Source organism: Astatotilapia calliptera, chromosome 23 (assembly GCF_900246225.1).
Source record: "Astatotilapia calliptera chromosome 23, fAstCal1.2, whole genome shotgun sequence".
Taxonomy (NCBI): Eukaryota; Metazoa; Chordata; class Actinopteri; order Cichliformes; family Cichlidae; genus Astatotilapia; species Astatotilapia calliptera.
This window is the reverse complement of record NC_039323.1, coordinates 17,320,854-17,342,145: the sequence shown is the minus strand read 5'-3', so window position 1 is coordinate 17,342,145 and position 21,292 is coordinate 17,320,854. Positions and strand designations below refer to the sequence as shown.

General features: G+C 44.7%; 1 protein-coding gene across 2 annotated transcripts; it reads left to right on the top strand.

Annotated features, from left to right (window-relative positions):
- Nucleotides 1–2,928: 2,928 nt before the first annotated feature.
- cdk15 (cyclin-dependent kinase 15) lies at nt 2,929–20,362 on the top strand. 2 transcript variants are annotated; one of them, XM_026160109.1, is made up of 13 exons: nt 2,929–3,150; nt 5,572–5,709; nt 5,796–5,890; nt 7,549–7,628; nt 7,774–7,868; nt 8,373–8,432; nt 8,541–8,664; nt 17,267–17,387; nt 17,459–17,552; nt 17,666–17,729; nt 19,511–19,559; nt 19,737–19,879; nt 20,078–20,362. In XM_026160109.1, the coding sequence occupies exons 1-13, from the start codon at nt 2,968–2,970 to the stop codon at nt 20,188–20,190; spliced, it is 1,359 nt and encodes a 452-aa protein (XP_026015894.1). In that variant the 5' UTR covers nt 2,929–2,967; the 3' UTR covers nt 20,191–20,362. The 2 variants fall into 2 exon arrangements, with proteins under 2 accessions (XP_026015894.1, XP_026015893.1); XM_026160108.1 differs by having other exon boundaries at nt 8,370–8,432.
- Nucleotides 20,363–21,292: the final 930 nt, after the last annotated feature.

The window sequence follows — 21,292 nt, the reverse complement described above, 5'->3', positions numbered from 1 at the left end:
TAAAAAGTCATAGCCATCAACTATATGGTACAGTTTGTGTGTTAACAGCAGAGATGGGCAGTAACGTGTTACTTGTATTCAGACAGGAGTCCTCTTTCACACCAGTTTTGCTTGGTTCATTTAAGTAACGCGTTACTTGTTACTTGTTACTTGTTATCAAGTATAACGCGTTATACTTGTTACTAAAGACAGTTATCAGGAATATAGGTTTCAAACTCTGGTCCGCAGGCCAAATTTGGCCCGCAGCCTAACTACATTTGGCCCGCGAAGCCATACCAAATTAATATCAGAGCTGGCCTACTGGTATTATACAGCTAATATATATACTGTACATCCTAAGGTTTTAAAAACTGAGCTTAAATAAATGATTAGCGGTAATAAAAGCCGAGGGAGGTCAACAGTGATCACTGACTGTTTTAGGAGCTTTTTGAGATTAAATAGAAGAAAATACAAAACATTAAACATGTTAACAACACAAAAGCCATATTAAACGCAGACTACTTTAGGCCCGGAAGTAGGATTCATCACGTCATCACTTAACGACTGGATAGTTAGTTTGTTGTGTAGTTATTGTTTTGTATTGTGTGTCAGTCATACTGCTGAATTTCATATTTTCTCCAAAAAAAGCCGTCAAAGGCAGATTCCAGTGTAAACGCTGTTCCCACATGGAAAACTGGACTGATGCACCTCCTGCTGTCAGACCTGCAGGGTTTAGGCCTTTGGTGTTCTCCTCTGTCTTATACTGAACACAAACTACATTTTTTGGACTGGCACAAATAATTTGTGTGCCTTCTTATTTGATGCAGCACACCTGATTGTTCTGTAAATAGATTTAAATGGTTGTGCTGAAAATAATGATACCAAACAAGGCAAGAAAAACATATTTTAAAGGTGAAATATAGAGGTAAAATCAAAAGTAGTCAAAAACGGCCAATTATACCCTGGACCCCAGAGAGTTAAATCTTCGTCTGAACCACATCTGTAGTAAATAATGACTTTTTACAGTCCGATATAACTGCAGGGAACACACAGGCTAACAGAAAATAGTGAGCACACTCTGGCTCGTTGGTCCAGCTGTGAATCCGTTACCGTGAACTATGGGCACATTTGTGCTGGTACTAAGCCGCACACAGCTGACGTTAAACATTACAGGCTGCCTCACTTACCTTCACACGGAGACGATCAGCATTAGTCACAAACAATAAGGTCAGAAAGAAAAACGTTAGGAATGAAGGCAACATCCAGAGAGGCGTTTGAGGACACATTCACAATCAGGAGAATAAGAACCGGATCAGTTTGCAGAATCATTAGAAAAAACAAAAGAAACAAATGTGATGTCATCACATGGTGATAGTAAACAGCAAATAATGTTTATAACCAGAAATACACAGAATTACTGAAAAAGAACAAAGTGCATGTGTATGTATGTACACGGCACATGAAGGATGTGTCATCCCAGCCAAATTGCAAAACTCTTAGCTGTGTCTCTAATAAATCCTCTGTAACTTTGCTGCACTTCAGCAGCATCAGGTAATGTTCAAATGTTGATTAGTTCAGTTCAGTTTTTGATCTATTGCAGAATATTTTTAGGGTTGTCTGCTATAAAAAGTCAGGCCAGGAAAATCTCCTTCATGTTTTTCTGTGTTTTATCCTCAGTTACTTTGACACAAAGGCATCTGCTGTGTTTACACCTCTGATAAAGCCTCACAAGTGTGAGCTTTGTTTTTATATGTAGATATAAAAATATGGATATGTACTGATGAATGGTCATAGTTATAATATTTCTGACTGTCTGAGTTGACATTGAATTGAACTGAATTGAATCAGTTATAGAAATCAAGATCAATACCCAGCTCTACTCACCACACCAAACACCACACCAAACCTCAGAGACTAAATTACCCACATTAAATAGACGATGAGCTGCATTTATGTGCATCTCGGAAATTCCCAGATCTCTTGTCAAACAGCTGGAAGGTTTTCAAAAGTTGTTTCATTCACGCTTTATTACCTATGATGTTATTTAAATGTTTCTGTGTTCTAAATATACCTGAATGAGATACTGTAAACCTAATAGAGCTTATATAAGTGTCTATGCAGTGCTGTGAGATGTAAAAAAATAGAAACTGAAAGTAAAATTAAAATATAAATAAATAGTCCGGCTCCACATGAACCTGACCTCCTGTAATTTACATTCTCACCCCCAGATGGCCACAAATTACCTTTAATGATGAGTTCTAGGAGAGACAGAGGTGTACTCATTAAACTTCAGTCACATTTCTTAAGGTATTATGGTGTATTACAGAGTGTTAAAATCATCACCTGAGACTGTCACTGAGTTAACTGGATAATCAGTTATAATTAATAACTAATTAATACCTATAATTAATTTGTTTGGCCAGATTCTGCTGTCAGAGGTTAAGTACATGACAGTCTAATTATGATAAAATTTATTGTACAGTTTTACTGACTGCCAGCCATGACACAGAATTTGACTTCAGTAGATTGATTGCAGTGGTCAAACAGATCCATCACTTCTATCAGGATATAACAGAAACGGATGTTTTTGTATTTTTCTCTGTTTTTATTGTATTTCTTATTAGCAGCTGGATGTACAGACCTGCTGTATGATACATTTAGAGCACACAGGAGGATCTCTGTTGATGGTTAAAAGCTTCAAATTTATTTTTCTTTGAGTTCTTTTATTCTTTATTTGTCTTTATTTGTTGACTTGTTGTTGATTGGGATATTTTTGTTTGTTTGTTTTTTAATATGAAAAGCTCCAGTGATGGTTTGTGTCCACCAGAGGGCAGCAAACACACATCAATGGACCTGTTGTTTTACCTTCTGGGCACAGTGAGGGGGAGGAAGAGGAGGAAGGATGAGTGAGGGTCATGGGACCTTGTTTACTCGTCCTGAACCATGTGAGTCATATGAGACGGAAAAGAGGAAGAAGACGGTGAAAAGATGGAGGAGCTGTCCCGGCGGGCGAGGGAGGCCGGGCAGTGGGTGAGAAGGTGCTGTTGCTGTGCTGAGGAAGAGGAGAATGGTGAGGAGAAAGGTTATGATGGAGATGAAGAAGAGGAGGAAGAGGTGAAGATGGAGGAGTTGAACTTCAGGAAAAGTTCAGCTTCACTTCCGTCTGCTGAGGTAAAACATCAGCCGCTGTAAAAAGTGCAATTATTTCATTTTATTTATCATTTTTATTTTTATTTTTTTTTAAAGAGTAATCCTTTTGTTGTGATCTATTTAACATGTAAAATCTGTTATAGCATGTTGTAACTTTTTACAGTGGGTATGCTGTCTCGATTTAAAATATGACGTTACGTCCATTCAACACATTAATTAAAAAAAAAAAAAAAAAAAAAAAAAAATATATATATATATATATATATATATATATATATATATATATATATATATATATATATATATATATATATATATTCTTTTTTTTCTCTTTTTCTTTTTAATTAATGTTTTGAATGGACGTAACTTCATAATAATGATAATAATGGATTGCATTTATATAGCGCTTTTCGAGACCCTCAAAGTGTCACGGCTGGCGGAGTGAGCCGTGTGGAGTGGAGGAAAAGGAGGACCCAAAATGCAGCAAACTGATGATACGAGTGAAGTTTATTTACACGGTGGCAGTGACAAAAACAGGCAATGAAGCATGAGTAATGACAAACCTAAACTGGGAGAAACTAAAGAGCAAACCTGAAATCTTACAAAACGGAGAGCGGAGCAGAGAGACGCAGACCAAGGACCAGGATACCAACAAACACAGACGAGCCGACAACGAACACAGACCGACACCCACTATATATACACACACACAAGGTAATCGGGTAATCGCACACAGGAGGGAAGAACAGCTGATCTGAATACACATGATGACTGGAGGACACAAGCTGAACACAATGACAACAGACACAGACTTTCAGAACAAAACAGGAAATCTAGAACCCGAACCGGACACAAGGGGGGAGGACACAGAATAACTAGAACAGAGGGAAATAATCACAAAACACAAAACGCTGGGTCAACGACCCAGGACCATGACACAAAGTGCTTTACAATTCCACTATTCATTCACTCTCACATTCACACACTGGTGAAGGCAGCTACAGTTGTAGCCACAGCTGCCCTGGAGCAGACTGACAGAAGCGAGGCTGCCATATCGCGTCATCGGCCCCTCTGGCCATCACCAGTAGGCGGTAGGTGAAGTGTCTTGCCCAAGGACACAACGACCGAGACTGGTTTTATTGCATTTTTTATTTACCATTCTTTATTTTTTTTTCTTAACTGTATTGATCCCACAGGAGAACTTTTTGTTTTACAGCAAAATGATAAAGGGTAACAATATTACAGTCTACAGTACACAACAAATAACACAGCTAAATAAAAGGGTCACAGGTGATGATCTTATGTTGTGAGAGAGTGCAGGAATTTATAAACTTACAACAGTGATGAAAAATAAAGTAACGTAAAAATGAAGTTAGTTAAAACAGTAAAAGTTCGACTGACGTTGGTCAAGAGAGAAGAACAAATTGCATTAATAAATATATAAGAAAAACAGCTGCATGAAGGTTTAATACAAAGTATGTTTATGATCTAATGGTTGACAGGTTTGTTCACCTGTGACAGAATGAAGAATCAGTGTGCAGCTTTATAGAAAACAGCAAGAACGGTTTCCTGAAGCGAGATTGAATCAGTCTGAAGGAGAATGAGCTCAGAAGTGTGAAGTAGGTGTGATGGTTGTCCATGATTGAGAGCAGCTTGTTCAATGACCTCTAACCCTCATTGACTCAAATGTCTCCAAATTCTGACCAATGGTGCTTCCAGCCTTAAGGATCAGTTTGTTGATCCTGCAGGTTTCTCTGACACGGATGGCACTAACTCTCACAGACTAGTAGAAGATCGCCAACATCTTGCTGCTCACATTAAAGGACCTGAGCTTCTTTAGAAGGTAGAGCCTGTTCAGCCCCTTGTTGTAAACGGCATCACTGTTAGTCCTCCAGTCTAGTCTGTCATTCAGGTGAACATCCAACTACCTGCAGCTGTCTACTGTTTCCACCTCCTCACCCATGATATTGATTTTGGTTGCAGTTTTTCTCCTCTGGAAGTCAACCACTGTCTTGTTTGTCTTGCTGACATTTAGAAGGAGGTGATTTCTTCCCGACCGCTCCACAAAATTCCTCACTAGCTCTTTGTAGTCCGACTCCTGCCCACCCTTAAAACACCCAGCCGTCCCAGATAACTTCTGCTGGTTTCACTGTTGTATAGGAAATCTGAGGTGTAAACAGGAATAGAGCTCCAGTATTACCAACCACCACCTCAGACCACCTGAGGCCTCTCTGACAGACAGTCAGCAATCCAGGACACAGTAGAAGTGTTAAGTGGTATATATGAGTCACCACGGGTGGTGATAAGACAATTTTAGGTAGTATTGATTGGTTGAGGATTTTCTTAAGCTGGTATTGAGGTTTCAAATGATCTTTTGAGCTTTAAAGGTAGTATTAACAATCCCTTATGTGTACCTGATGTGGTCTCGTCTGTGTGTCTCAGCTGGATTCGGACTCATCCACCTCTGGCTCTCAGTCTCACTGGTTCCACACTCTGCAGGCCCGTCGGCTGAAAGTCCAGCGTGGGCGCAGCAACAGCGACCCACTGAGAGGGGAGGGCAGTCGGGAGCCTCTTACCTGGGTCAGGGCGCGTATGACATGATGTTTGAGGTAACATGTGAGGCGGTGTGATGCTTGTGTGACATTTAGTGTGTGTGCTGTGATCAGAAAGCAGGTCTGGAGTTTGGGGCAGCACACTCGTACCTGAGTCTGGAGAAACTGGGTGAAGGAACCTTTGCCTCGGTCTACAAAGGCATCAGCAGGTCAGAGCTCACCGCGATACAAGTCAAACACAAACAGCCAATGAGATTGTGGCTTAAGTTTTGATCACATTGAGTCTGAATGTTGGTCACAATGTATGTTACGCCCCAGTCTAGGGGTACAGGAACGCAACACAAGTTTGAAAGAATTGCCCCGCCCTGGTCCCCAAAACCATACACAAAGGGAAACCAATTTCTTAGTGAATCGTGATTTATTTTTCTGCACTGCAAAAATGAAGCTCCGGGGTGAACAAAGGCCAAAATAACAAACAAAACAAGCTAAGTCAGGAGGAGGTGTTATCTACAACCCTATGTGAAATCAAATATCAAACAAAAGACAAGCGCTACACCTAACTCCCTAACTGAAATAAACAGGAGAAAACAGTGCAAGGAAAAACAATAAGGCAGCTCACCCCTTCTGTTGCAGTGCTATTTACAAGGCTATTTACAATGAAAACTAATGTACACACTATATACAAAACTCCAAAAAAGTCGCACAAAGTCACAGGCACAAAAGTCTCAGGTTTTGGAGGCCAGGGTCAGGTCTGCTGCTGCTGTCAGTGGCTGCCCCGGGACAACTGCTGGGGAGGGATTTGAATGAAGATCACATGGCCAGGGGACCAATCAGCAGCCGTCAGCTCATCCACTCCGGGACCTGCAAAGACTTAAAGGCACAGACAACAACAGCCACCAAAACAGATTATGGACAGGGCCATAACAATGTACAAAAGACAAGAAAACATCTCCCTGTGTTTAGTTTTAACAAGTTTTTTACAGAATCTTTTGGGACTTGGGCAAGATCCATTGCATTCATCGGAGTGTGAATGAGTGTGAATGTTGATTAGTATACAGCGCTTTGAGTACTCCGAGAGAGTAGAAAAGCACTATATACGAATCAATCCATTGTGGGGTGGCTGTAGCTCAGGAGGTAGAGCAGGTCAGCTGCTGATTGGGAGGTTGGTGGTTTGATCCCTGCCTCCCCCGGTTTGCATGCCAAATATCCTTGGGCAAGATACTAACCCCGAGTTGTTCTCCAATGCATCCATTGGAGCATGAATGATAGTTAGAAAGCACTCACCGTATAGATAATAGTGAATGGGTGTGTATGGGGTGAATGCGGCATGTTTTATAGAGCGCTTTGAGTGCTCCAGGACAGTAGAAAAGTTGTATATAAGAACCAGTCCATTTACTTTTTTATTGTTAGATATTAGACAGATGTTTTGCTAGGATTACTAAAATTATTGTTAATGTTTATTTTTTAACAGATACTTAACATTTTGGAAAAATTCGCAAATATTTTATTAATTACAATTTTTTTTCAATCAAATGAGTTTATAAGTATATACATATTTGTTATTATATATATTATGCATTAATATATATTAATTGTCCATTTCTGTTATGTTGCACATTTTAAAAAGAACGTTTCATTTTTAACTTCAGTAGTTTATCTGACATGTTATTAGTTTAAAATTTGTAATATTTACATTAATTTTCATACATACTGGACATTATAATAGAAATGTATACTTTATTGATCCTTGCTCAGGGGCACCTCATTCAGTGGATGACCTGAACTATCCCTGCCCCGTAAAATCTTCCTTGTGTTGTGATCGATCAGTGATAAAGTGTTTACTGTAAACATTTCTTCTTCTGTGAAGGATAAACGGGCAGCTGGTTGCTCTGAAGGTGATTCGTATGAAGACGGAGGAAGGTGTCCCGTTCAATGCCATTAGAGAAGGTGACCAATTAGATCAGTGGTTAAGTCTTTAATAGTTTCAGCAACATGTGCATAAACATGTGTGTGTGTGTGTGTGTGTGTGTGTGTGTGTGTGTGTGTGTGTGTGTGTGTGTGTGTGTGTGTGTGTGTGTGTGTGTGTGTACAGCCTCTTTGCTCAAACGTCTGAAACATGCCAACATTGTCCTCCTGCACGACATCATCCACACCAGAGAGACACTCACCTTCGTCTTTGAGTACCTGGTGAGAAATCTGCTGTTCAGTGCTGAGTGTGACCTGAAGGAGGTGCTACAGAGCACTCACCAACACACACATACACACACACACACACACACACGCACGCACACACACAAACTTCAACCAAAGTCAGAACAAAATTTTAAGGCTACAATTTTTAGCATTCACACATTTTATATTTTTTTCTTTTAAATGTTTATAAATTTTTACAATTTTATTTTAATGTATATATTGTTTGTTTTTTTGTTTTCATTCTGATCTATTTATTTGTTAATATGGGGGTCATTCCCTCTCAGATCACCATCTCTGATTTGTGTAGAACATTTATGGTATAAGGTTTGAACATAAATTATGTTTTATGTAAAATTTCTTACAACAGTCTTACAACAAACCTTTTATGATATTAACATGATGAACATGAGTATCTGAATAAAAGAAAAGCTTCAAATTTTCTGTGGTCTTTCTCACCATCAAAATGAAGTTTAACACCAGAGATTGTCTCTGCAGCAGACAGATCTGGCCCAGTACATGATCCAGCACCCTGGAGGTCTACGCTATCACAACGTGCGGGTACGTCGCTGCGCTCAGCAGCAGACAGCCGGGGGCAGTACTGTGTCATTCCAGCTGTGAGCAGCACGCCATGAAATGTTTAACATGGCTCAACACCGTGTGTTTCAGATCTTCATGTTCCAGCTGCTGCGAGGTCTCTGCTACATCCACAGCCGCAGGATCCTCCACCGAGACCTTAAGCCCCAAAACCTGCTCATCAGCTACCTCGGAGAACTCAAACTGGCCGACTTCGGTGAGAACCGGCTCAACGCTGCAGGGCAGAAGTGGAAATAGGCAAAGATTTAGTCAGCAAGGACCTGTAGGAACAACAGATTTGTAAAATAACCTAGTTGGAAACAACACATATATATATATATATATATATATATATATATATATATATATAAAAACACCCAGCACGCCCCTGCGGGCGGTTTATCCTTCAAGCTCGGGTCCTCTACCAGAGGCCTGGGAGCTTGAGGGTCCTGCGCAGTATCTTAGCTGTTCCCAGGACTGCGCTCTTCTGGACAGAGATCTCCGATGTTATTCCCGGGATCTGCTGGAGCCACTCGCCTAGCTTGGGAGTCACCGCACCTAGTGCTCCGATTACCACGGGGACCACCGTTACCTTCACCCTCCACATCCTCTCGAGCTCTTCTCTGAGCCCTTGGTATTTCTCCAGCTTCTCGTGTTCCTTCTTCCTGATATTGCTGTCATTCGGAACCGCTACATCGATCACTACGGCTGTCTTCTTCTGTTTGTCTACCACCACTATGTCCGGTTGGTTAGCCACCACCATTTTGTCCGTCTGTATCTGGAAGTCCCACAGGATCTTAGCTCGGTCATTCTCCACCACCCTTGGGGGCATCTCCCATTTTGACCTCGGGACTTCTAGGTTATACTCGGCACAGATGTTCCTGTACACTATGCCGGCCACTTGGTTATGGCGTTCCATGTATGCCTTGCCTGCTAGCATCTTGCACCCTGCTGTTATGTGCTGGATTGTCTCTGGGGCATCTTTACACAGCCTGCACCTGGGGTCTTGCCTGGTGTGATAGACCCCAGCCTCTATGGATCTTGTACTCAGAGCTTGTTCTTGTGCTGCCATGATTAGTGCCTCTGTGCTGTCTTTCAGTCCAGCTTTGTCCAGCCACTGGTAGGATTTCTGGATATCAGCCACCTCCTCTATCTGCCGGTGGTACATACCGTGCAGGGGCCTGTCCTTCCATGATGGTTCCTCGTCTCCCTCCTCTTTCTTGGGTTTCTGCTGCCTGAGGTATTCACTGAGCACTCGGTCAGTTGGGGCCATCTTGTCTCATCCTGGACTGTGGTGCTGACACTCACCAGTCCCCGGCCCCCTTCCTTCCGCTTAGCGTACAGCCTCAGGGTGCTGGACTTGGGGTGAAACCCTCCATGCATGGTCAGGAGCTTTCTTGTCTTTATGTCAGTGGCTTCTATCTCCTCCTTTGGCCAGCTTATTACCCCAGCAGGGTACCTGATCACGGGCAGGGCGTATGTGTTGATGGCCCGGATCTTGTTCTTACCATTCAGCTGACTCCTCAGGACTTGCCTGACCCTCTGCAGGTACTTGGTGGTTGCAGCCTTTCTAGCGGCCTCTTTATGGTTCCCATTTGCCTGCGGGATCCCCAGGTACTTGTAACTGTCCTCTATGTCTGCAATGTTGCCTTCTGGTAGTTCAATCCCCTCAGTTCTGACTACCTTCCCTCTCTTTGTTACCATCCGACTACACTTCTCCAGTCCGAACGACATTCCAATGTCATTGCTGTATAGCCTGGTAGTGTGGATCAGTGAATCGATGTCTCGTTCACTCTTGGCATACAGCTTGATGTCATCCATGTACAGGAGGTGGCTGACAACTGCTCCGTTCCGTAGTCGGTATCCGTAGCCAGTCTTGTTAATGATCTCACTGAGGGGGTTCAGGCCTATGCAGAACAGCAGTGGGGACAGAGCATCTCCTTGGTAGATCCCGCACTTGATGGTAACTTGTGCTATGGGCTTGGAGTTGGCCTCTAGTGTTGTACGCCACATCCCCATTGAGTTCCTGATGAAGGCTCTTAGGGTCCCATTGATCTTGTACAATTCTAGGCATTCCAGTATCCAGCTGTGGGGCATTGAGTCATAGGCCTTCTTGTAATCAATCCAGGCAGTGCACAGGTTGGTCAGTCTGGTCTTGCAGTCTCGGCTGATTGTTCTGTCTACCAGTAGCTGGTGTTTTGCGCCTCTGGTATTCTTGCCAATTCCTTTCTGTGTCCCGCTCATGTATTGACCCATGTGCCTGTTCATCTTAGCCGATATGATGCCTGACAGGAGCTTCCATGTAGTACTGAGGCAGGTTATTGGTCGGTAGTTGGAGGGGACCGGTCCCTTCTTGGGGTCCTTGGGGATCAGGACCGTCCGGCCTTCAGTTAGCCATTCCGGGTGTCTCTCGTTAACTAGCAGCTGGTTCATTTGTGCTGCCAGACGCTCGTGGAGTGCAGTCAGCTTCTTCAGCCAGTAGGCGTGAACCATGTCGGGCCCTGGTGCTGTCCAACTCTTCATACTGGAGACCCTTTCTTGGATATCTGCCACTGTGATGGTTACTGGACCTTGTTCAGGGAGGTCGCTGTGGTCTGCCCTCAGATCCACTAGCCACTGAGCGTGGCCGTTATGGGTTGCATCCTTCTCCCATATGCTCTTCCAGTATTGCTCCGTCTCCAGCCTTGGTGGTGCTGTTCTCTTATTGTTCCCTTGCCACTGAGAGTACACCTTTGCTGGTTCTGTGGAGAACAGCTGGTTTATTCTCCTGCCTTCTATCTCTCTGGTGTACCTCCTCAAGCGGCTGGCCAAGGCTGTGAGTCTTTGCTTGGCAGTTTCCAAGGCCTCAGGTATGGACAGCTTGCTGTATTTCTTAGGCACCTTATTTGTCGCACCTTTCTGCAACTCTGTTAGTTGGCTAACCTCCCTCCGTGCTACTTTGATCTTGCCCTCTAGCCTCCTTCTCCATGGAGGGTACTGCCCCTTGTGGCTGTTCAACTTGTAGCCAAGCATCTCACTGATCACTGCTGCCGTATTGTAGATCAGCTTGTTAGTGTCGGTAATCGTGGTTGTAGGTATTGCCCGTAGTGCTGCATTAACATCATCTAGCAGACCTTCTGAGGGTACTTCACGTAATCTTGGTAACCGGCTACGGGAGATCCAGGTTTCAAGCTTGGCCATGATCCTATTTTTAAGGTCAGTTCCTCTCGCACTCAACGATCCTTCTCCTATCGCACTTGGGGCTATGTACCCAATCTCGGGTGGGGGTGATGATATCTCCCCCCTGACCTGGCGTCCTGACTCCTCCTTGCCGTAGCATTTGTGTTGTACCTCGTCAATCTCTAGCTGTGAGAGCAGTCCCTTCTTTCGAATGTTGGAACACTGAGCTACTAGTTGTTTCGCCGTCATTGTGGATGTTGGGTATCGAAGAATCCATAGGTCCCTCATCCTATTCATGTAGCCCCTTCCGCCGGGGTTACTTGCGTAGTAGCATTCCAACAACGCCCTGTTTTCGTCCCTTGCCCACCGATGCCTTCTTGTTCCAGTAGCCCACTTTTCGTCAGGGTGCCCTGGTTCCTCAACACCTGACGCGGACCTTGTTGATCCGGGCGACGTCCGAGCCGGCATGCCTTCATATTTATCTGTCTCGCTCATGTCTGCGGTAGGCTTGCTTAGCATAGGGGGTCTAGCCTTAGGACCCTTACTGGATACAGACGCCCCAGGCAGGAATCGAACTTGCGATCCTCTGTTCCAAAGGCGTGTAGTTTAACCACTACGCTATCCACTACGCGCTATATATATATATATATATATATATATATATATATATATATATATATATATATATATATATATATATATATATATATATATATATATATATATATATATATATATATATATATATATATATATATATATATATATATATATATATATATATGGTATTGCCCGTAGTGCTGCATTGCTGCACTGCTGTTCTGCATAGGCCTGAACCCCCTCAGTGAGATCATTAACAAGACTGGCTACGGATACCGACTACGGAACGGAGCAGTTGTCAGCCACCTCCTGTACATGGATGACATCAAGCTGTATGCCAAGAGTGAACGAGACATCGATTCACTGATCCACACTACCAGGCTATACAGCAATGACATTGGAATGTCGTTCGGACTGGAGAAGTGTAGTCGGATGGTAACAAAGAGAGGGAAGGTAGTCAGAACTGAGGGGATTGAACTACCAGAAGGCAACATTGCAGACATAGAGGACAGTTACAAGTACCTGGGGATCCCGCAGGCAAATGGGAACCATGAAGAGGCCGCTAGAAAGGCTGCAACCACCAAGTACCTGCAGAGGGTCAGGCAAGTCCTGAGGAGTCAGCTGAATGGTAAGAACAAGATCCGGGCCATCAACACATACGCCCTGCCCGTGATCAGGTACCCTGCTGGGGTAATAGGCTGGCCAAAGGAGGAGATAGAAGCCACTGACATAAAGACAAGAAAGCTCCTGACCATGCATGGAGGGTTTCACCCCAAGTCCAGCACCCTGAGGCTGTACGCTAAGCGGAAGGAAGGGGGCCGGGGACTGGTGAGTGTCAGCACCACAGTCCAGGATGAGACAAGGAACATCCAAGAATACATTGGGAAGATGGCCCCAACTGACCGAGTGCTCAGTGAATACCTCAGGCAGCAGAAACCCAAGAAAGAGGAGGGAGACGAGGAACCATCATGGAAGGACAGGCCCCTGCACGGTATGTACCACCGGCAGATAGAGGAGGTGGCTGATATCCAGAAATCCTACCAGTGGCTGGACAAAGCTGGACTGAAAGACAGCACAGAGGCACTAATCATGGCAGCACAAGAACAAGCTCTGAGTACAAGATCCATAGAGGCTGGGGTCTATCACACCAGGCAAAACCCCAGGTGCAGGCTGTGTAAAGATGCCCCAGAGACAATCCAGCACATAACAGCAGGGTGCAAGATGCTAGCAGGCAAGACATACATGGAACGCCATAACCAAGTGGCCGTTATAGTATACAGAAACATCTGTGCCGAATATGGCCTGGAAGTTCCAAGGTCAAAATGGGAGATGCCCCCAAGGGTGGTGGAGAATGACCGAGCTAAGATCCTGTGGGACTTCCAGATACAGACAGACAAAATGGTGGTGGCTAACCAACCGGACATAGTGGTGGTAGACAAACAGAAGAAGACGGCCGTAGTGATCGATGTAGCGGTTCCGAATGACAGCAATATCAGGAAGAAGGAACACGAGAAGCTGGAGAAATACCAAGGGCTCAGAGAAGAGCTCGAGAGGATGTGGAGGGTGAAGGTAACGGTGGTCCCCGTGGTAATCGGAGCACTAGGTGCGGTGACTCCCAAGCTAGGCGAGTGGCTCCAGCAGATCCCGGGAATAACATCGGAGATCTCTGTCCAGAAGAGCGCAGTCCTGGGAACAGCTAAGATACTGCGCAGGACCCTCAAGCTCCCAGGCCTCTGGTAGAGGACCCGAGCTTGAAGGATAAACCGCCCGCAGGGGCGTGCTGGGTGTTTTTTTTTTTTATATATATATATATACATCCATCCATCTTCATCCGCTTTATCCGCAGGGGCAGCAGCCTAAGCAAAGAGGCCCAGACCTCCCTCTCCCCAGCCACCTCCTCCAGCTTATCCGGGGGAATACCAAGGCGTTCCCAGGCCAGCTGAGAGATATAATCTCTCCAGCGTGTCCTGGGTCTGCCCCGGGGCCTCCTCCCGGTGGGACATGCCTGGAACACCTCACCCAGGAGGCGCCCAGGGGGCATCCTTGTCAGATGCCCGAACCACCTCAGCTGGCTCCTTTCGATGTGGAGCAGCAGCTGCTCTACTCTGAGCCCCTCCCGGATGGCCGAACTTCTCACCCTATCTCTAAGGGAGAGGCCAGCCACCCTTCGGAGGAAGCTCATTTCTGCCGCTTGTATCCGCGATCTCGTTCTTTCGGTCACTACCCACAGCTCGTGGCCATAGGTGAGGGTAGGGACGTAGATCGACCGGTAAATTGAGAGCTTCGCTTTTACACTCAGCTCCCTCTTCACCACGACGGACCGGTGCAGCGTCTGCATTACTGCAGCTGCAGCCCCAATTCGTCTGTCGATCTCCGGCTCCCTTCTCCCATCACTCGCGAACAAGACCCCGAGATACTTGAACTCCTCCACTTGGGGCAGGAACTCATCCCCGACCCGGAGTGGGCACTCCACCCTTTTCCGGCTGAGAACCATGGCCTCAGATTTGGAGGTGCTGAACCTCATTCCCGCTGCTTCACACTCGGCTGTGAACCGTTCCAGTGCGAGCTGGACGCCCTCACCCGATGAAGCCAACAGAACCACATCATCCGCAAAAATCAGAGATGAGATTCTGAGGCCACCAAAGCGAAAGCCCTCCGCCACTTGGCTGCGCCTAGAAATCCTGTCCATAAAAATTATGAACAGAACCGGAGACAAAGGGCAGCCCTGGCGGAGCCCATCACCCACCGGGAACGAGTCCGACTTATTGCCGGCGATGCAAACCAAGCTCTTGCAACGGTTGTATAGGGATCGAATGGCCCGTAGCAATGGGCCAGACACCCCATACTCCCACAACACCTCCCACAGGACACTCCGAGGGACACGGTCGAATGCCTTCTCCAAGTCCACAAAACACATGTAGACTGGTTGGGCAAACTCCCATGCACCCTCAAGTATCCTCGAGAGGATAAAGAGCTGGTCCAGTGTTCCGCGACCAGGACGAAAACCGCATTGTTCCTCCTGTATCCGAGGTTCGACTAGCGGACGAACTCTCCTTTCCAGCACCCTGGCATAGACTTTCCCAGGGAGGCTGAGGAGTGTGATCCCCCTGTAGTTGGAACACACCCTCCGGTCCCCCTTCTTAAAGATGGGGACCACCACCCCGGTCTGCCAGTCCACAGGTACTGCCCCTGATCTCCACGCAACATTGCAGAGGCGTGTCAACCAGGACAGCCCTACAACGTCCAGAGCCTTCAGGAACTCGGGGCGGACCTCATCAACACCAGGGGCTCTGCCACCAAGGAGTTGTTTAACTGCCTCAGTGACCTCGCCCCCGGAAATTGGCGGGTCATTCCCCTCATCCCCAGACACTGCTTCTTCCTCGGAAGACGTGTCAGTGGGATTAAGGAGGTCCTCGAAGTATTCCTTCCACCGCCTGACAATTTTCTCAGTCGACGTCAGCAGCGCTCCGCCAGCACTATACACAGTGCAGGTAGAGCACCGCTTTCCCCTCCTGAGACGCCTGACGGTTTGCCAGAATCTCTTCGAGGCAGTCCGAAAGTCTTTTTCCATGGCCTTTCCGAACTCCTCCCACACCCGAGTTTTTGCTTCAGCCACTGCCCGAGCCGCATTCCGCTTGGCCTGTCGATACCTGTCGGCTGCCTCCGGAGTCCCACAGGCTAACCAAGCCCGACAGGACTCCTTCTTCAGCCTGGTGGCTCCCTTCACCTCTGGTGTCCACCATTTGGTTCGGGGATTACCACCACGCATGGCAGGCACCAACCACCTTGCGGCTGCAGCTCAATGCAGCAGCTTCGGCAATGGAGACGCTGAACATGGTCCATTCGGACTCAATGTCCCCAGTCTCCCTCGGAATGCTGTTGAAGCTCTGCCAGAGGTGTGCGTTGAAGATCTCACGGACTGGGGCCTCTGCTAGACGTTCCCAGCACACCCTCACTACGCGTTTAGGTGCACCAGGTCTGTCCAGTGTCCTCCCCCGCCACCTGATCCAACTCACCACCAGGTGGTGATCAGTTGACAGCTCAGCCCCTCTCTTTACCCGAGTGTCCAGAACATATGGTCGCAGGTCTGGTGATACGATTACAAAATCGATGATCGACCTACGGCCTAGAGCGTCCTGGTGCCACGTGCACTTATGGACACTCTTATGTTCGAACAGGGTGTTCGTTATGGCCAAACTGTGATTAGCACAGAAGTCCAATAACAAAGCACCGCTCGGGTTCAGATCAGGGAGGCCGTTCCTCCCAATCACGCCCCTCCAGGTCTCGCTGTCGTTACCCACGTGAGCATTGAAGTCTCCCAGCAAGCAGGACAACAGAGTCTCCAGGTGGAGCACCTTCCAGCTCCACCCAGGTCCCTCACCCAGGACCAATTTGCCATGGGAGACCCTACCAGGGGGCAAAAGCCCCCAGACAACATAGCCCCTGGGATCCCTGGGACACACAAACCCCTCCACCACGATAAGGTAGCGATTCAAGGAGGATATATATATATATATATATATATATATATATATATATATATATATATATATATATATATTGGGGGTGCAACGATACACAAAATTCACAGTTCGGTTCGATACTTTGGTGTCACGGTTCGATATTCTTTCGATACAAAAAATGTTCATGCCTTTTTAATTTGTCATTTATTAAAATTATAAATATATATCTTAACTCAAAAGTACAGTTTTTAAATTTAATGTTGCTGAAACAACAAAGTAATAAAAAAATAAATCTATCTGATCAAGAAATCACTCATCTTTGGAAAAGAGAGTTTATTACAGAGAAATGGCTCTTTCCAAAATAAAAGCTATACTATACGCTTCTTCTGGGCTATATTCTCAGCAGCATATTAAACATATCAGGTCCCCAAAAGCCCCCAGACAACATAGCCCCTGGGATCCCTGGGACACACAAACCCCTCCACCACGATAAGGTAGCGATTCAAGGAGGATTAAAGCAGACAATTTAACTAGTTTAAAGTAAAAAAAATGCAAAGTTAAAATGTTTTTTTCAAATGTTTTCTGGTTCTGTTGCAGGTCTGGCTCGGTCCAAATCCATTCCCAGTCAGACCTTCTCTTCGGAGGTGGTGACGCTGTGGTACCGCCCCCCTGATGTCCTGCTGGGATCCACAGACTACTCCACAGCTCTAGACATATGGTCAGTACCGATTATTCAAATTCAGCTGCCGGCTGTGACTGTGTGAATAAAGTTTGCTTTTTCTGAATTAGGGGGGCTGGGTGCATTTTCATAGAGATGCTGCAGGGGGCGCCAGCATTCCCAGGAGTCTCTGATGAGTTTGAGCAGCTGCAGAAGATCTGGGAGGTCAGTAACACTGTTTATATCACTGATCCACGAAATAGTACTACTGTGTGATATTACACTGTAATAATACTCACATTAAGTACTAATACTATTAAGATGATGTAACCCTGCAGGTCCTGGGCCTCTCCTCTGAGGACAGCTGGCCTGGTGTCAGCCTTCTACCCAATTACAGACCAGGTACGTTTAGATAACACCTCTGACACATGCAACTCTCTATTTAGTGTTTTTGTTTTTGCTGTTATTTCACAGTTTTAACCCTTTAAGACCTACCATAGAACCAATTCCGCCAGAGCTTCTATTATATTTTTACATGCTGTGGAGCCATTTTTGGGAGCATTTCAAGTTGCTATACATCAATACAACCATTACATCCTAAATTTTAATAATATGCATGCATTAAGTGCATAGTAATTACATAAATTGCAAAAAGGTGCAATAAACTACAAAAAAATTGAAAATCGTTTTTGTTTTGTTAACATATATTTCTAGTTAGAGAAATTTAAGAGGCTTATCCCTCAAAACTGTAAATACAAAAAAGTTGCACAAAATAGTTTCCCACCACAGGAAATTTATTTTGAATGTCTTCATAGTTTTATTTTTGAAATACACCAATTTTTATATACTGCAGGAAAAACGAAAATAAATATTATAGTGCAAATTTGCAAAAAAAACCAGCATATGCATCAAAATAAACTATTTCCAGCAGTGCAATATGAGTCCTAAGCATCCCAGAAACGACACAGAAATTCATAAAGTCAAACATAACTTTTAAAAACACCAGTATAGGCTCATGAGTCCTTGATGGTAAAAAACTACATTTCCGCGAAAATGACATCACTTCCGGTTTCGGGCAGGTCATGGCGGACATGCGATAGTTCGCGCTGATGGACATAGGAAGTGTTACGAACAGCTGATCGGATCGGCTAAGCGTGTTTCTGGAATATTATGTTTTTGTTGCTGCAAGTGCTTTTTATGCAGTTTTTGCAAAGCTTTATGTGGAAGGAAACCGTGACCGAGGACAAGCTGATGGCATAAGATGTAAGTACAACTCCTCCGGTTTCATATGCAAAAAAGATTATTGCGCTAGCTCACGTGGTTGCAGTGCTACCGGGATTTTAAAATAGTTACACAAAATGGAGCGTGCCCGCTCTGACCGGTTTTAAAATTTAAATACAATTTTTTTTAGTCTTATATAAACAGGCTAATTAAATCAATGATGTTTTTGTGGAGGTGGCATGAATTTGTCTTGTAAACATTCACAGTTGTTCTGTGATGCCTGGGGTTCATTAAGGGTCATTACTTGTGTGCAGTGACTCAAAATTTCCATCGGGAGGCAACATGTCTCCACGTTTCCTGTTTTAACAGTTTTACTCGGATTAAAATGAGATGATTTCTCAGACTTTGAGGCGAACTCTGCTCTGCAAGTCTGACAAGGTCTCTGATACATCATGTGGGTGTGAGAAGAGAGAACAAAGACGAGAAGAAATTAACCACAGAGTGAGATCAGTGGTTGAGCTGCTCATGAATCACTGGATAAAGTAATCTTTTACAGTAAACTGTAACTTCAGGCCAACCCACACAGAGCTGTAACATTAAAGATCAGGTTCCCCCAAGAATTCACACACCACCTTTAGAGTGATGAGACCTGAGCTGTTCACAGTGATAACACACACTTTTAGATTCAGTCTGACACCATTTAGTTCTCATGTCATCCCAGAACAAACTTCCACAAATCCTTCAGAAACCTGAAAAGAAGACAGTTTAAAAAGCTGCCTGAGAGGTTTCAGTGATCTGCTGACACATATTAGGGCATCAATGACAGACTGAAGCTGTTTCATTCCCCCAAAAATAATAAATGTAGGCTAAAAACCAGCTGAAGTGCAAAGCATGGGAACCTTTTTAGATCCATGTTAACATTTGCTAATTGCTAATTGAGTGGGTTTTTTTTTCTTCCATAGAGCGGTTTCTTTACTCAGAACCAAAGCAGCTTAGGACCGTTTGGAAAAGGTAACTTTTATATGGGCACACACATGCTAACCTGCTAACACACTTTGAAATGCAAACATTAGTCACATGACAGTCCTTCATCTGTGTTAACTGTAGACAGTCCAACAGTCCACATGTAGACCAGGTTAGATCACTTGACTCTGTAGTCCTCCATCTGCCTGTGTTGATCTGGATCAGGTTGGAGCAGCTGCCATATAAGACCGAGGACCTGGCCCAGGAGATGCTAAAGGTGGTCCCTACAGACAGGATCTCGGCTCCGGACGCCATGCAGCACCTGTACTTCAACACACTGCCTCCTCCCATCATGCACCTCAGAGACAGTAAGAACTCACTTAAATGTTACCATATTGCAGCTAAACTTTAAAGAACATATTTTCTGTTAATTCAGCACTCACCTAGCAGCACTTACTTGAATTTCCAACATAGATACATTATAGATGTATGATCATAAATCCTTTTTTAACAAAAAGCTGTTTAAGGCTTAAATTCATTTTTTTTTCTCTTTCTTTCTTTGTCAGCTGTGTCCATCTTTAAGGTTCCTGGCATTCGTCTGGAAACGGAGGTTAGAGACATCTATAACCCTGGGCGCAAGGTCAAACCTTCCCTGCTGCCCTCTGCTAAATTCTGGTGACTGAAATCTCATAAGCAGCGCGTCAAGATCTGTGGAGTGGAGAACAAACCCAGATGTCTCTCTGAAGACACAAACTGGACTTTAAAGTGATATTAATACAGTGCCATTAAATGTTTGCAGTTCAGTTTGGAGAGTCTTTCTGGTTTAAATAAAGATGTGTATGTCAAACTTTCACTCAGATCGGCTGTTAAGATCTTATGTAAATCTGATTTCTTGCCAATGTAAATATAAACCGTCCCTGCAGTCTTCTGTTAGCATTCATTAGCATCTGTTAGCAGCAGACTAACGAGTCCCATGAAACTCCTCATGAATTTTGAATGAAGCTTTATTAATAAAGCTCCAGGCCAACCTGCACTGAGAGACACAGCGTGTTTCTGTATTCTGACTCTAACTGGATAAAACTCGACCTCTGAAACTTTGTTAGTCCTCTGATACACAAACAAGCCAACAACTGTATTTACCTCTGACTGATGATCTTCCCCTCATCCCCTACCTCACTGACACCTCACAACTTGTCACAGCACTGTAACAATATGAAAAATTAAAAGTACAATTCATTTAAAAAAAAAAAAATACCAGAACATGTGGGTTTTTATGTTTTTATTGTGGGCAGATTTTGGTTGTTTTTGTTTTTTATTTTCTTAGAAAATAATTTTAAATTAATTTTTGTTTTAGCACTCCAACAGATTTGAGGCCTGTCCAGGGTGTACCCTGGCTCTCACGCTATTGCTGCTTTTCCGTTGCCACCTACTCGACTCAACTCGACTCAGTTTCAGTAGTTTTCAATTTCGTTTGAGTGCCACATCAATGTGGGTTGGATCATTGAAGCAACGCAGGCCAAAAGTCCTGTGACATCATTTTTATGCGACGCAACTGAAGAACAAGAGGACATCTCAGTGATGGTATACCTGCTGCTAAACTGATGGTAATCATCTGCACCTCATAGATGGACCATGGAGTCATTACTCGCTGGCCAATTATTTGCATGCAGTCTGTTGACACCACACCGACCCCGACTGAGCAGGTACCACCAAACCAAAAATTCAAAAAATTGAGTGGAGTCAAGCTGAGTCAAGTGGGTATCATCCGTGACCCACCCTGA

Coding starts and splice junctions, on each gene's coding strand:
- cdk15 (XM_026160108.1), top strand. CDS start 2,968: ATGGAGGAGCTGTCCCGGCGGGCGAGGGAGGCCGGGCAGTGGGTGAGA. Junction 8,433..8,540: donor TACGCTATCACAACGTGCGG/GTACGTCGCTGC, acceptor CGTGTGTTTCAG/ATCTTCATGTTCCAGCTGCT. Junction 19,560..19,736: donor CTTAGGACCGTTTGGAAAAG/GTAACTTTTATA, acceptor GATCTGGATCAG/GTTGGAGCAGCTGCCATATA.